Here is a 15,151-nt window from a genome sequence, read left to right on the forward strand (position 1 = left end):
TATACTGAATATATATACTGTATGGGGTCGAAAACGCTTCCTTCTGCCTGTTACATAGTTTCTGACGAATCTAGTATACCCTTTAACTGTACGAGTAAGGGGTATACAAATTATGAATTATGAACTATGATTTGTTTTCCGTTTGTCAACAAACCCAGCTGTTTGACAGAAAGACCATGCTACATACATTGCGGGTCAACTTTTAAAACTTCGGTGACACTAAAAAGAATAAGATTTTTCGACCACTGAAACTCGTTTTCGGAAAGGGCCTCGACAATCATATCACAAGATCAAACAATTTGATACTATGCTGCTGCATACTCTACAATTTCTTCAATGAGAGCAACAGCGATATTTAATCAGGGTGGACAAGGCACATATTAAAAAAATTGGTTACATCAAACGATTATTTCCTTTAGCGCAAAAATACCTAAAGTAGAGTTGCATTGTTCAAATTTTATTATTGGCATCCAAAATGTGCTATACCTCAATTATCTTCTGTATACATGAGTGAAAGTATAACTCCTCTCTCTTACCACAGCCCCCTCTCCACATTCCAGTCCACAAGCTTTACGAAATACAAACAAATGAGGCTCTCCCGCTATAATAATCACATATAAGAATAAAAAATGTATTTTAATTATTAAATTATAAATTTTAATTTGCAATAATTTAACAAATATCTTCTAACAAATCATAGGCAGATGATACAAAATTTTATTTATTTATCAGAATCCAAATTTTTTAACATTAAGCCTAATACTGAGATCGGATAAGAGTTTCACTAGTCGAAAAATCTTTATTTTTTATTTAAGATAATAGTAAAGTTTATAAAACTAATACTAACATAGGGGGTGTAGTGCTAGCTACGTGGCCTTCGACTGCGTATTTACTTAATTTTACGATTCATTTATTTATTTGACAATTTTTTTTTAACATATAGGTTTACATTGTAACGAACTGATTTTGTTGTCTGCTCGCTACGAGATTCGCGCGGCTAGCTCAGAAGATTGTGTGTTTTCCCACCAAATTTATATGACGTGACTGCCCCTTAGATCAGGGAGAAAACAAAAGGATTCAAATGGTAACAGTGGCATTTATTCTCGTGATATTAGTACAGCGGGTGTGTGGCTGGGCTGGCTTCGGTATCTACTTGCTCTGGCTTCGCAGGCTGCTAGTGCTCCTCTTCCTGACTTGTTGCCTGTGTCTCGGGACGCTCGTAGTGGCCGCCTCTGCTCGCTTGCCGACGCGCTGCCTCGGGGTCGCTTGCCACGCCTTAGATTCGCAGAGAATTCGGCCTTGTGGGCTTAGGGAAGCGTTACCGTTCTCAGACTAGGGTGAACAAGCTTTGCTCTCCAGGCCAACGCCTTTCGAGGCAATACCTGTCCCTTGCTCTGTCCCGGACGGTCCCGCTAGGTTCTTGCTCAGATCGCGCTGACAGTCAAGGCTACCGCCAGGAAGCAGCCTAGCAGTTCACTTTGCTTTACGTAGCTGCCGGAGATGTCGATCCACCGCTCGTCCGTCACGCCAGGTCCTGCTTGGTCGGGCAAGGTACGCTGGGTCCCAGACAACTTTCCTCCCCAAGCTGATGGTTTTTCTGACAGACCCGCCGGGCGACTCGCCAGGGTGTGCTCGTGACAAAGTTGGAAAACAAACGCCTTGACTTAGCCGTGTGATGCCTTCCGGAACTCAGCCACTTGTGTCTAAATTCGGAGATTCCTGATGTCCCAATCCCGAACGTCTCGACGTGGCGATCTTGCTCCTTGTATGCTTCCCACGGCGCTGCTTCCGACGACTCGCTTGGTTGTGGCTCCCTCGTAGATTACTTGCTTGACTGACTGTTCAATTGGTACTTTAACTGATCTTGAAGGTTTGACTCCTCGTGATCGACTGATCCAGCTGCCAGCGCTCTGCGGCCTTATATAGGGCGTCCGGGAACCGTTATTTCCCTTTTGCGCACGGCCCGCTTGATCTCTCCACTCCGGGTCCAAAGTGCGTGACTCCTGGTTGACCCACTTGTCCTTCACGTACCGCTTCCAACCGATGCTCTGCCCACTGCTGCCGTCCCGCTGATTCCCGTGATGCTTGTGGCACGCCTGTGTGCCGCTCCACTGCCCAGATGTGGCACTTCTTCTCCCGGTCCAAAGTTCACGGGAGAGTCCAAAGTCCGGTGGAGTCCCGTTATCTCCACACGGCACTCTTGCTCTGCCCGACAAGTCTCCATTCTCTCCTTATCCGATCCTTTGTCTCCAAACTCTCTCGATCTCCATCCTTGGTCTCCAAACTCTCTCGCTCTCCATCCTTGGTCTCCAAACTCTCTCATTCTCCATCCTCTCCTCGCCGCGCCGTTACTTCGCGAATTCGCCGCGTATCTGGTAAGCGGCCTGCCATCTGCTGCTGCTGCTGCTTATATTTGTGGGGAGTTATTTCTTTTAAATATGTAATTATTGTTTTGATGTTTTCTATTGATGGGTTTTAATGTTTTTGACTATATTCATTTTTTAAGCCTAGTACTCAGATCGGCTAAGAGTTTCACTAGTCGAAAAATCGTATTTTTTAGTGTGACCGAAGTTTTCAAAGTTTACCCGCAATGCCTATGGCATGGTCTTACTGTCAAGCAGCTGGGCTTGTTGCCAAACGGAAAGCAATTCAATTGGAGCAATTTAAAAAAGTCGTGTCTGTTGGGCCACAAAGAAATTAAAATAAAAATAAATGAAATGTTTAACAATTGTTTTACTTATATAAATTAGTATTTAAAGCTATCTTCTCGTCCCACCGATGCCTCGTCATCTTTCCCGCGCCATTTGTAGTCCAGCTCCGAGTCCCAATAGGCTGGCCAATAATGGCTGGTGATGGCTCCTCCAGCTGTCCCTTAGCGGGCGACCTTATTTTCTCCTCCCTATAGAAGCCAGCGCGTCCTTCATCTCCTCTTTAGCTGTCAAGTAGCTGGTGGAGGTGGAGTCCTCAATGGATCGCCTCCAGCACTTGAACTATTCTGTAGATTTGCCCCGTTGTAGTATTGTTTCCTGTCGGTCAAGTCCCAAAATAATGGGCAACAGCTTGGATTAGGCGTCCTTTTTCATCTACACTGACCTCCTTTAGCCGTTTTTGAGGTTTTTCTTCCATTTGTAGTTTTTAAATTACCCACCGCTTCTGCACGGACACCGCCAAAGATAAAATTTCTTATTCTTTGTGCCGCGGCTAACGGAGTTCATTGAAAATTCACTCGCGAAATCTGGTGTTTTTTTCTGGTATTTCCTTAGCTCATCTGAGTACCGCGCTGAAAAACTGACTGTTTGCTTCTCGCTCACTCCTATGGCTTGCTCGCGGATTTCGTCGGCTTAGTAGAATATCCTGATGTTAAGGCTTGCTATATCGTTGCGCATCGGGTTATCACATCTTCATCAATGCCTGTAATCTTCGATGCCAAACTTGGGTTACAAAAAAATTTCCTGGCGGTATTTCCATTGATGGAATTTCCTTTGTATCCGTCTCTTTGCCTATCGACAATTAATCGTTTTCTTTGCAGTACATGGAGCTTTTGTTCTGCTGATCTTGATTATCACATTTTTGTTTCCAACTGGTAAGAAATGTTTAAAAAAATTCCCAAAAATAGTATGTAGGAATGAAGTGGTGATAAGCTGAATTCAAAATTCTTTTTCTCAACTTTTTTTATAAGACATATTTTTAAATCATTAATTTCGGTGGTCTTTGCACCCCATATAAAACATGTCATGGACGACGTGTTGCTACAAACAAGCCTGTCAATCTGATATGAAAGAATATAAATATGATATGAAAGAATACCAGTTTGATATGAAAGAATACCAGTTTGATATTGAAAAATAACATACTGGTACTAAAAACACCATAATATTGTCACAAAATTGATATGTGCGCATATCAATCTGGTATGAAAAATACCATATTGATATGTTCGAAATTGTCAATATATGAAAACATAAGGGACCAAAATTGATACGCAAAAATACCCGATTGATGACCAGTTTTGGTATTGTATTTTCTCTGTGTTGCTCAGAAATTAATTGGGGTCGAAAATCGTCTTCCCGAACAAGTACATAAATACGCACTTGCTAATTCTTTGTGTTTACCCACACAACCAAGTGCATTTTTTTTTTAGATATCACGCTCTCAACGTTGCTCGAGCTGCATATTGCAAAACCAATGTATGGCCGTTACGTATTTTAGACATTATGTATATTGGTCCTTGCCCGTTCCATGTCGTGGCGGCAAAAGCGGGCTAGAGGCCGCTTACAACACAATGGAAACCAGTCCCAACCGGCGCCTAGGATTGCATTTGTCATGTGCAGAAGTTCCTCTTTCTGCTGGGGGTCCACGGCGGAGGCTGCCAGCCGCTGCCGTGCATTCGTTGCCTGTCTATCGAGGCGGTACAGGGGTTTCCTCGCAGGCAGCAGCCATTAACCGGAAAAAGTACAAGCACGGACCATTTTTTCTATAGGGATGCCTGTAATGAAAAAGAGTTCGTTGTAAGTATTAATCATAAGAATTAATCATAATATGAAAAAATTCGATGGTACGGTGACAGCCATCGATGTTTCTCAGACTATTCCCATTACTTGAATTTCAAAGGCATACGAAGGCACGCACATTTCACATATTGCGTTTTTAATTGTAACTATTACAAAATTTTAATTTTTATAATAGCACTATTTTCATAAGATAATTATCCGCGAGAATTACCCTATTTTATTGGTTTTCACACCTTTACCCATAATGTTTAGATATGAGCGATACTATCGTGATTGTATCGATATTTACTCCTCAAACTATCGATACTATCGATGGTGCTACCATCGATGATTTTGCAGCTCTAAATCATCTATCCATTCTAAGTTGAGTTACTCTTTTGCCTTATTACCGATAGCTAAAATAGTATTTTTTTATAAAAGTGTTGCCACATAAAGCAGATACTATCGATTGTAAAACCTAGCGGATTTAGGTCTCTGTGATAGCCGTTAAATTATTTTTGAAAAACCATCGATAGTACCTTGTGAATAAAATAAAATACTAACTTTTGTCAGGCAAGTTGTGCTCGCACCGCCGAAAACGAAAAAAAAAGATTAAACTGAGGCGGTATTTCTTAACTTGTAGCACTTATGTATGTCCAACAAGATTTGAGGTTTTGCCGTAATTATTCATGGAAACTAGAGTAGTGCGATAAGCAATTCCCGCTTAATGTATTGGTCCCTGAAACAAGGTAAAGTCTAGTATTCAGATCGACGAAAAGCGCGAGCTAAACATAGGAGTGAGCGAGAGGCAAATACGCGGCTAATGCTTTTCGTCGGGTCTGTTTTTCAGCGTGGAAATACCAGAAAAAATACCATATTTCGCCGTTAGCCGCGGCCCAAATATAAGAAATTTAATCTCCTCCAGCACTTCAACTATTCTGCGAATTTGCCCCTGTTGTGGTATTGCTTCCTGTGAAATCCCACAATAAAGGGCAATAGCTTGGATTAGGCGTCCAATTTCATCTGCACTCACCTCCTGCAGTCGATTTTGGGGTTTTCCATACACTTTTAATTTTTAGTTTCCACATCGCCCATGCACGAACACCGCCAAAGAATAAATTTCTTTTTCTTTGGGCCGCGGCTTACTTCGTTCATCGAAATTCTCTCGCTAAATCTGGTACTTTTTCTGGTATTTCCTCAGTTCATCTGAGTAACGCGCTGAAAAACAGACCCGACGAAAAGAGTCAGCCGCGTATTTGCCTCTCGCTCACTCCTATGGCTAGCTCGCGGGTTTCGTCGATGTGAGTACTAGGCTATAATAAATCCAACCCAGCTGCTTGACAGTAAGACCATGCTACATGCGTTGCGGGTGAACTTTAATAATATTTTTCGACTAGTGAAACTCTTAGCCGACCTGAGTACTAGACTATATCGATAAAACCGTCTAGCGCCCACATTTTTCAAGGTTTTGTAAGTGTAAATGAAATTTTGCTTTGATTATCAATGTACATCTACAAGCCAAAACTGTTTAAACCATCCATTATAAAGTTATAATCAAGTATCGACGCTATATTCCACATTGGGAGGGTGTGCAATCTTGGGAACGGACTCTATGCTGCTTGAATATCTATATCTCCCTCACACTCCCCTTAGCTGAATAACGGAAATCTATTAGAGGAGGCCATGTTTACGAGGTTCGTTCTAATAATACTGGGCCATTATCGTTTAAAAATGATATTTCTTAATTTCTATAAAAATGTATTGAAATTAAGCAAGACGGATAATACATTGGATAAGCGCCCTCTTACATCACAACTGTATAAGGGGTTGTCCATGGCGTCCGCGATAGGAGGAAACGTCGGGCATCAGTTCCTGTCGAAAGCGCTCGTGGTTGCGAGAAAAATCATCCAGCGCTCTAACCCGTCGTAGCAGTCGCTCACCACTGCTTAAGGTGATATGGTTGTTGTTAATTGCTCCAAGACTCTGTGTGTCGGGGTAAAAAACGTTTGTGGCAATAGCAGGGGCGGCTGTAGGGCGACGCTGTTCTCTGGGCGCTCCACTAGGTCTTCCGTTAGCATTAGCATCTGCAAGTAAATAATATCTGTAGCCTGGTATAGGGAATATTTAAAAGATTTATTTTTAAATAGTAAATAAAATCGAAGCAAAATCTACCAAAACATTGTGCTAATTTATTAAAAAGCTAGGTTGGTTAGTTTTTAAATTAGGACAATGTAGGAGAGATTGCACCTGCTAAAGAGAAACAATACGATTTGTAACTTTTTTCTGACCGATACTAATCGACTCTGCCTAATGTACATACATATATACTTTCTGAGGTCGAAAGTATCTCCTTTACTGCTTTAAAAACTTCTTACTAAAACAAGGGAGAACGCTATAGTCGAGTACCTCGACTATCAGATACCCGTTACTCAGCTAAAGGGACTAAAGGGAAATGAAAATATGCAAGCAGTAAAGCGAAATTGAAATGCGCCACCTACCCGCGATCTCAATATCTGGTTATGTGGGCGGTAGACAGATTTAGGCGTTATGGGCGTTAGAGTGGGCGTGGCAAACTTTTTTAAGTCAATCAATAGGTACTGACAAGACTAATACATTTCAGTTAAAATTTTTTTCTAGCATGATAATTGTGGGCGCCACAGGCTTAGGCGGTTTGTGGGCGTTAGAGTGGGCGTGGCAAACTTTTTTTTAAGAATCAATAGGTATTGACAAGACTAATACATTTCAGTTACAATTTTTTTCTAGCATGAAAATTGTGGGCGCCACAGGCTTATGCGGCTTGTGATCGTTAGAGTGGGCGTGGCAAACTTTTTTTGGATCAATCGATAGGTACCAACAAGACAAATACATTTCAGTTAAAATTTTTTATCTAGCATTAAAATTGTGGGCACCACAGATTTGGGCGGTTTGTGGGCGTGGCATCGTTGCGTAACAAACTTGCACTGGGCTCAAGGCAACGGAATCTAAATCTGAAATCCCAATTCTCTATCTTCTATAGTTTCTGAGATATCCGCGTTCATACTTACGATTTTTTGAAGTTTGTAGGCGTTAATGTGGGCGTAAAACTTTTTTTTGGGTTAATCGATAGGTATTGATGACGACAATACATTTCAGTTAAAATTTTTATTCTAGCATCAAAACTGTAGGAGCCACAGTTTTGGGCGATTTGTTAGAGTGGGCGTGGCACCTTGCTAAAACAAACTTGCGCTGCGTAAGAAGCTCAGAAATCTGTATGCCAAATCTCAATAGCCTAGCTTATAGTTTCTGAGATCTCAGCGTTCATCCGGACGCACAGACAGACGGACATGGCTAAATCGACTCGGCTAGTGATCCTGATCAAGAATATATATACTTAATGGGGTCGGAAACGCTTCCTTCTGCCTGTCACATACTTTCCGACGAATCTAGTATACCCTTTTACTCTACGAGTAACGGGTATAATTATAATGCTGTTTGTACTGTGTAAAGGGATAAATGTCTATCGTATTTATTTATGTACAATGTACATACGTTCTAATTTTGTGTACTAATATTAGTGGACACTTATACAAACCTAGCAAGACCTTCAACTTCTCCTGCTGCATACGCGCATTGCTGGATCCAAAGTATCCATTAATAAACGGCAGGGGCGACATGATTCCACCGCCGCCCAACGAACTGTTGGGTGGAGGCGGTGCGGGTCTGTTGAAAGGATTCGTCCGCCTGGGTGGTGGCCTGGGCTTTGCTATCTCCGAGGCACTATGTGGTCCGTCAATAGCGTTGCCAAGAATTTCTGCAGATTTAAAAACGCAGATGATTGTGAACTTGGGTTCAACCACAACGCAGGCTCACTTTTTCTCAAACCCTCCATCTCGTGTAGCTGGCGCTTTAGCTCGGCTAGGATGATGCGATTGTATTCAAATCCGGCGCATGTGAGTGCCTTCATCCATGTCTCCATGCTTTCCTGGTTGTCGGCGGAGAGGATGTAGGTGCGGTTGCCGTTGAAGGCTATTTCGAAGCAGTAGTTGTCCACTTCGTTTGAGAGCTCAATAGTGCATCCCTCGACAATGATAAGTCCCAGTGGATCCTTGTCCACTCGCGACTCAAAGTAGAACAGCAAGTTGCCCTTCAGAACGAAGAAGCGTCTCTGAAAAGCCTTATTGACCTCGCCCCGTTTGTTGAGGAAACCTGCATTGTGTTATTGTGACTATTAGTCTATGATTTTTAGTAGAAGAAAAAGAGCTCAAAACTGTAGGATACATTCCTTCCATGTCAAATGGCGGCGTTTTCGCAAAGACGTACAGGGTCCTCTCGTTGATTTTCATGCCTGCATTCGAAGTCAATGTAGCCGCAACTTTTTCGCTTATTGTTGTGACAATCAGGTAAAATCGTAAGGCTAGAATTGACGCTAAGCGCACAGCTGTTGGTCAGTACAGTGCTGCCATATCGATAGCTGTTTATCGATTGTGTGTTGTTTTCCCCATTATGCCATTCCCAGAAGAAGAACCTGTCAGATATTCATGTAAAAAGGTAAGCACTAGTTCTACGAGAAAGCAAGAGGCAAATAGGCGAATTTTTGTCTCCTTTCTTTTAGAGGTGCGAAAAAATCGATGCATCGATGTTTATCAAATTTTTCAAAAACGTCGATGTTTTTTGGAGTATCGATGTTTCTAGGGCCATCACTGTTCAATGAGGACGAAAGCACGATAAGGACTTGTAATTTGTTACATTCCTATTATGTTTATTAAAATATTTAATTATTTGCTTGCAATTAAAGGGTATGGTATTGGTAGTGTAGGCACGACGATGGATAAATTATTAAACCGAAACTAATTTAAAAGCTGCGCAATAACTGGCCAACTTGAAGCAATGTAGTTGATTTTGTTTTTCGTATATCTTGAATGAATAAATGTTTGGTTTTATTTTACATAAAAAAAACCATTGAGATGTTTAATTTATGTTTTATAATTTAACATAAAGCCTAGTACTCACATCGACAAAAACCGCTAGCTAACCATAAGAGTGAGCGAGAAGAAAATACGCGGCTAACGCTTTTCGCCAGGTCTGTTATTCAGCGTGGTACTCAGATGAGCTAAGGAAATACCAGAAAAAATACCAGATACTTCTATAGGGAGGGGGAAATAGGGCGCCCGGTAAGGAATAGTTGGAGAAGCCGTAGCCAGCCACTGCCAGGATGATGGGTGACTTCCGGCAGCAGCGGATCAACCCCGTTCTCCCACTTCTTCAAGGTCCAATATGCCTATTGGGACTCGGAGCTGCAGCGGGAAACCCAGCTGCTTGACAGTAAGACCATGCTACATGCATTGCGGGTGAACTTTGAAAACTTCGGTCACACTACAAAGAATAAGATATTTCGACTAGTGAAACTCTTAGCCGATCTGAGTACTAGGCTTAAGCTTTTAATAAAGCATGACTACTTTCTTGAATTGTACGTATGGCATAGTTATGCAAAACTACCATGCAATTTTGTCCATTTTGGAAAGTACTTTTCAACAAACAAATGAAACTGCTATACTGTAAAAGCGACGCCTCCCCAAAGTTTCGAACCACCTTAGAATGTTTCGAGTCCTACCGATGTGTTTTAATACACATATACAGTTGACATAAGCGATTCGTATATTTCGTATATTTGAAACTAACTGTTGATTTGAGATCTCAGCGTTCATGCGAACGGACAGACGGACATAGATTGACTCGGCTAGTGATCCTGATCAAGAATATATATACTTTATAGGGTCGGAAGCGCTTCCATTTTACCTGTTGCATACTTTCCGATGAATCCCTTGTGCCCTTAAAATGTATTTACTTTTGACATGTAACAATTAACTTTTAAATGTCGCAGGAGTAAGAAGTCAAAGATGTATAACACTGTGAAACTTAATTCACTTTTACCAATAGTTAAAAGTACAAATAGTATAAAACCCTCTGCACACAGCCGCTTAAAATCGCTGTTGAACTTAGTACTGGGCAAGCTAAAAAGTATGCGATTGCAGTTCCGAGTAAATCATTTTCATATATTTTCAGCAAGAAAATTGCAAGGAAACTGACGTTATGCATAACAACTTGCACCAAATTCTTACGTTCCCTAACACGGAAAATTTAAAGTAATGTTTAAGGGCCGCTGCTCCCGAATACTGAACTTGGGTGTATACGTTTAAAAATCTGTGAAAAGTCGATTTACCAACGGATTGTCGTGATCAATGGCTCATATTCTTTGTTAAGGTTCCTTCAAGAAAAAAACATAGAACGTTTTTAGGCGTGTATTTTTAAAGAAACCATTTATGCCAGCGTGTTTGAATTTTGTCCAACTTTTTCAACTTTGACGAAGTGTAGCTTCTAAACTAATGAATGGAACTCAATACTGTGTACAGGAAAGTTAAAGGGCATTCTATTACCTGTAAAATTAGTACTTGATAGCCGAATTGGGATTATCAGAACTGGAGTTAAAAAATAAAAAAGTGCGAAAAACGTTTTTTACACTTTAAAAAAATAGGTCCCATAGAAAGAATTTTAGGTGCCCTTCCCTAATCAGGGAGATGAACCTTACCGGAAAACAAAGGTTTCCTTTAAGTCGTATTTAAGCGATTTTTTTTTTTAAATCTAGGGTTATATAAGAGTCACATTAAAAACAAGAAAGAACGCTGTAGTCGAGTACCTCGACTATCAGATACTCGTTACTCAGCTAAAGGGACCAAAGGGAGATGTATATATGCAAGCAGCAAAGCGAGATTGAAATGCGCCATCTACTCGCGATCTTAATATATGGTTTTGTGGGCGGTAGACAGATTTAAGCGTTATGGGCGTTAGAGTGGGCGTGGTCAACTTTTTTTTAAGTCAATCAATAGGTATTGACGAGACTAATACATTTCAGTTAAAATTTTTTTTTAGCATGAAAATTGTGCGCGCCACAGGCTTAGGCGGTTTGTGGGCGTGCCAAATCCCAATAGCCTAGCTCTTATAATTTCCGAAATCTCAACGTTTATACGGATAGACAGACAGTGATCCTGATCACTTTATGGCGTCGGAAACGCTTCCTTCTGCCTGTTTCATACTTTCCGACGAATTTAGTATACCCTTTTACTCTACGAGTATCGGGTATAATAAACGCTACAACTACCAACTTCCGGTTTAAGCCTAGTACTCAGATCGACGAAAACCGCGAGCTAACCATAGGTGTGAGCGAGCGGCAAGTACGCGGCTAACGCTTTTCTTCGGGTCTGTTTTTCAGCGCGGTACTCAGATGAGCTAAGGAAATACCAGAAAAAATACCAGATTTCGCGAGTGAATTTTCGATGAACGCCGTTAGCCGCGGCCCAAAGAAAAAGAAAGTTCACCCGCAATGCATGTGGCTGGGTGTTACTGTCAAGCAGCTGGTCTTGTTCCCAAACGGAAAGCAAATCAAATAGAGCATTTTAAAAAAGAAGAGCCTGCTGGTGCACAAAGAAATTAAAATAAAAATAAATGAAATGTTCAACGAATGATTTTATTTATGTAAATTATAAGTTTAAGGCTTCCTTCTCGTCCCACAGGTGCTTCGATATCTTTACCGCGCCATCTGTAGTCCAGCTCCGAATCCGAATAGGCAGTGGAGGAAGTGGGAGCAGAATTGGGAACGGGGTTGTTCCGCCTGATGCTGCATGAAGTCTCCCAGCATCCTGGTAATGGCTGGCAGCTGGCAGCTCCCTATAGAAGCCGGCGCGTCCTCCAACTCCGCTTTAGCTGCCAAGCAGCCTGCGAAGCCAGATCAAGTAGATACCGAAGCCAGCCCAGCCACACACCCGCTGTACTAATACCACGAGAATAAATGCCACTGTTACCATTTGAATCCTTTTGTTTTCTCCCTGATCTAAGGGGCAGTCACGTCATATAAATTTGGTGGGAAGAACACACAATCTTCTGAGCTAGCCGCGCGAATCTCGTAGCGAGCAGACAACAAAATCAGTTCGTTACAATGTAAACCTATATGTTAAAAAAAAATTGTCAAATAAATAAATGAATCGTAAAATTAAGTAAATACGCAGTCGAAGGCCACGTAGCTAGCACTACACCCCCTATGTTAGTATTAGTTTTATAAACTTTACTATTATCTTAAATAAAAAATAAAGATTTTTCGACTAGTGAAACTCTTATCCGATCTCAGTATTAGGCTTAATGTTAAAAAATTTGGATTCTGATAAATAAATAAAATTTTGTATCATCTACCTATGATTTGTTAGAAGATATTTGTTAAATTATTGCATTCAAATTAAAATTTATAATTTAATAATTAAAATACATTTTTTATTCTTATATGTGATTGTTATAGCGGGAGAGCTTCATTTGTTTGTATTTCGTAAAGCTTGTGGACTGGAATGTGGAGAGGGGGCTGTGGTAAGAGAGAGGAGTTATACTTTCACTCATGTATACAGAAGATAATTGAGGTATAGCACATCTTGGATGCCAATAATAAAATTTGAACAATGCAACTCTACTTCAGGTATTTTTGCGCTAAAGGAAATAATCGTTCGATGTAACCAATTTTTTTAATATGTGCCTTGTCCACCCTGATTAAATATCGCTCTTGCTCTCATTGAAGAAATTGTAGAGTATGCAGCAGCATTGTTTGATCTTGTGATATGATTGTCGAGGCCCTTTCCGAAAACAAGTTTCAGTGGTCGAAAAATCTTATTCTTTTTTGTGTCACCGAAGTTTTAAAAGTTGACCCGCAATGTATGTAGCATGGTCTTTCTGTCAAACAGCTGGGTTTGTTGACAAACGGAAAACAAATCATAATTCATAATTCATAATTTGTATACCCCTTACTCGTACAGTTGAAGGGTATACTAGATTCGTCAGAAACTATGTAACAGGCATAAGGAAGCGTTTTTGACCCCATACAGTATATATATTCTTGATCAGGATCAGTAGCCGAGTCGATCTTGCCATGTGCGTCTGTCCGTCCGTATGAACGCTAAGATCTCGGAAACTACAAAACTACATGTAGATTCCTGAGCTTCTTGCGCAGCGCAATGCCCACTCTAACGCCCACAAACCCCCCAAAGCTGGGGCTCCTACAGTTTTAATGCTAGAAATAAAATTTTAACTGAAGTGTATTGTTCTCATCAATACCGATCGATTGACTTAAAAAAAGTTAGCCAAGTCCACTTTAACGCCCAGAGGCCACACACAAGCTTCAAAAAAACGTAAGTATGACCGCGGATATCTAAGGAACTATCAAAGATAGAGAATTGGGATTTCAGATTTAGATTCCGTAGCCTTGTACGCAGCGCAAGTTTGTTACGCGAATATGCCACGCCCAATGTAACGCCCACAAACCGTCCAAGCCTGTGGCGCCCACAATTTTCATGCTAGATAAAAAATTGTACCTGAAGTGTATTAGTCTCGTCAAAAGCTATCGATTGCTCGGAAAAAGGTTTGCCACGCCCACTCTAAAGCCCATAACGCTTAAATCTATCTAACGCCCACATAACCATTTCAATCTCGCTCTGCTGCTTGCATATGTCCATTTCCCTTTGGTCCCTTTAGCTGAGTAACGGGTATCTGATAGTCGAGGTACTCGACTATAACGTTATTCCATGTTTATTACTAAATTCATTTAAATACCTGCATTTGATTTTACTGTCGCGAGGCCCTTTAATGTCATTAAAACTATATTAGTTAAAATGAATTTGTAGAACAAATGTATCTCATTAGCCAAAATCGTCACTAAGTGTTTAAACCACCAGACCCCTGTCATGATATATTATGAGTGTGTCTGTGTTGTGCAAGAACAGCTGTTTTTGCATATTTCTTAGGAGGTGGGCCGTCATCAATGGGCATAAATTAAAAAAAAAAACACACAACTTTTTCTGTAAAAATACTGGTTATGCCAAAACCCAAATAACTTCATAGCTCAACCTAGTATAAATTGGTTTTATAAAGTAAAACTTCGCTGACTTATTAGAGCTGCAGTAATAATTGGATAGAGCATAATAACTGTACTTACATCGACGAAAACCGCGAGCTAACCATTGGAGTGAGCGAGAGGCATGCAGGCGGCTAACGCTTTTCGTCGGGTCCAGAAAAAATACCAGATTTAGCGAGTGATTTTCGATGAACGCCATTAGCGTCGGCCCAAAGAATAAGAAATTTAATCTTTGGCGGTGTACGTGCAAGCGCGTTATAGAAACAAAAAATAAAAATGGAAGAAAAACCCCAAAAACGCACGTAGGATGTCAATGCAGATGAAAAAGGACGCCTAATACAAGCTGTGTCCCATTATTGTGTGACTTCACCGACAGCAAGCAATACCACAACAGGGCAAATTCGCAGAATAGTTGAAGGGCTGGAGGAGATCCACTAGAATATCACAGTGGGAGGAACATGCTGAGTGGGATTTCGCTCCCTATATGGACATCTTGCTGGGCGTGTCCTCGCAAAGAATATAAGTTATGACCAAAACAGTTTGGTTGCGTTGTATTAATAGAAGTATAGAACCACCAGTAAAACGATCTCCAAAGAGCTCTCCTTTGGGTAACCACAGGACTCCACACCACCAGTTTCTTGGAATCTAAAGCTGCAGGACGCTCTGGCTTCTTCTTCTTCTCGCCCGTTAAGAAGAAGAACAAGTGACACTCTATATAGACAATTGTATGGGATGTCCG

General features: G+C 41.0%; 1 protein-coding gene and 1 long non-coding RNA gene across 5 annotated transcripts; one reads left to right on the forward strand and one right to left on the reverse strand.

Annotated features, from left to right (window-relative positions):
* Window positions 1-1,082: 1,082 nt before the first annotated feature.
* LOC118879697 (sesquipedalian-1) lies at window positions 1,083-9,052 on the reverse strand. Of its 3 annotated transcripts, none has more exons than XR_010654602.2 (5): window positions 8,751-9,052; window positions 8,340-8,674; window positions 8,062-8,280; window positions 6,299-6,591; window positions 1,083-4,486 (listed from the first exon to the last, which is right to left on the reverse strand). XR_010654602.2 is itself a non-coding variant. In XM_065867305.2 (5 exons), exons 1-4 carry the CDS (start codon window positions 8,810-8,812, stop codon window positions 6,300-6,302), a joined length of 891 nt encoding a protein of 296 aa, XP_065723377.2. In that variant the 5' UTR covers window positions 8,813-9,044; the 3' UTR covers window positions 1,083-4,486; window position 6,299. The 3 variants fall into 3 exon arrangements, 2 of the variants coding, with proteins under 2 accessions (XP_065723377.2, XP_065723378.2); XM_065867305.2 differs by having other exon boundaries at window positions 6,299-6,574; window positions 8,751-9,044; XM_065867306.2 differs by lacking the exon at window positions 1,083-4,486 and having other exon boundaries at window positions 6,209-6,591.
* LOC118879698 (uncharacterized) lies at window positions 5,812-12,333 on the forward strand. Of its 2 annotated transcripts, none has more exons than XR_010654603.2 (2): window positions 5,812-6,184; window positions 12,038-12,333. It is a non-coding gene; the product is annotated as an uncharacterized lncRNA (long non-coding RNA). The 2 variants fall into 2 exon arrangements; XR_005016034.3 differs by lacking the exon at window positions 12,038-12,333 and adding an exon at window positions 6,263-6,659.
* Window positions 12,334-15,151: the final 2,818 nt, after the last annotated feature.

This window comes from Drosophila suzukii, unplaced genomic scaffold (genome assembly GCF_043229965.1).
Source record: "Drosophila suzukii unplaced genomic scaffold, CBGP_Dsuzu_IsoJpt1.0 scf_15, whole genome shotgun sequence".
Classification (NCBI taxonomy): Eukaryota; Metazoa; Arthropoda; class Insecta; order Diptera; family Drosophilidae; genus Drosophila; species Drosophila suzukii.

Excerpts from the sequence above, each read along its gene's own strand:
- LOC118879697 (XM_065867305.2), bottom strand. The coding sequence starts at position 8,812 with ATGAAAATCAACGAGAGGACCCTGTACGTCTTTGCGAAAACGCCGCCA. Across the intron at positions 8,675-8,750 it reads CCGCCATTTGACATGGAAGG|TTTCCTCAACAAACGGGGCG; the intron begins AATGTATCCTAC and ends ACACAATGCAGG. Across the intron at positions 6,575-8,061 it reads GAAGTTGAAGGTCTTGCTAG|ATGCTAATGCTAACGGAAGA; the intron begins GTTTGTATAAGT and ends ATTTACTTGCAG.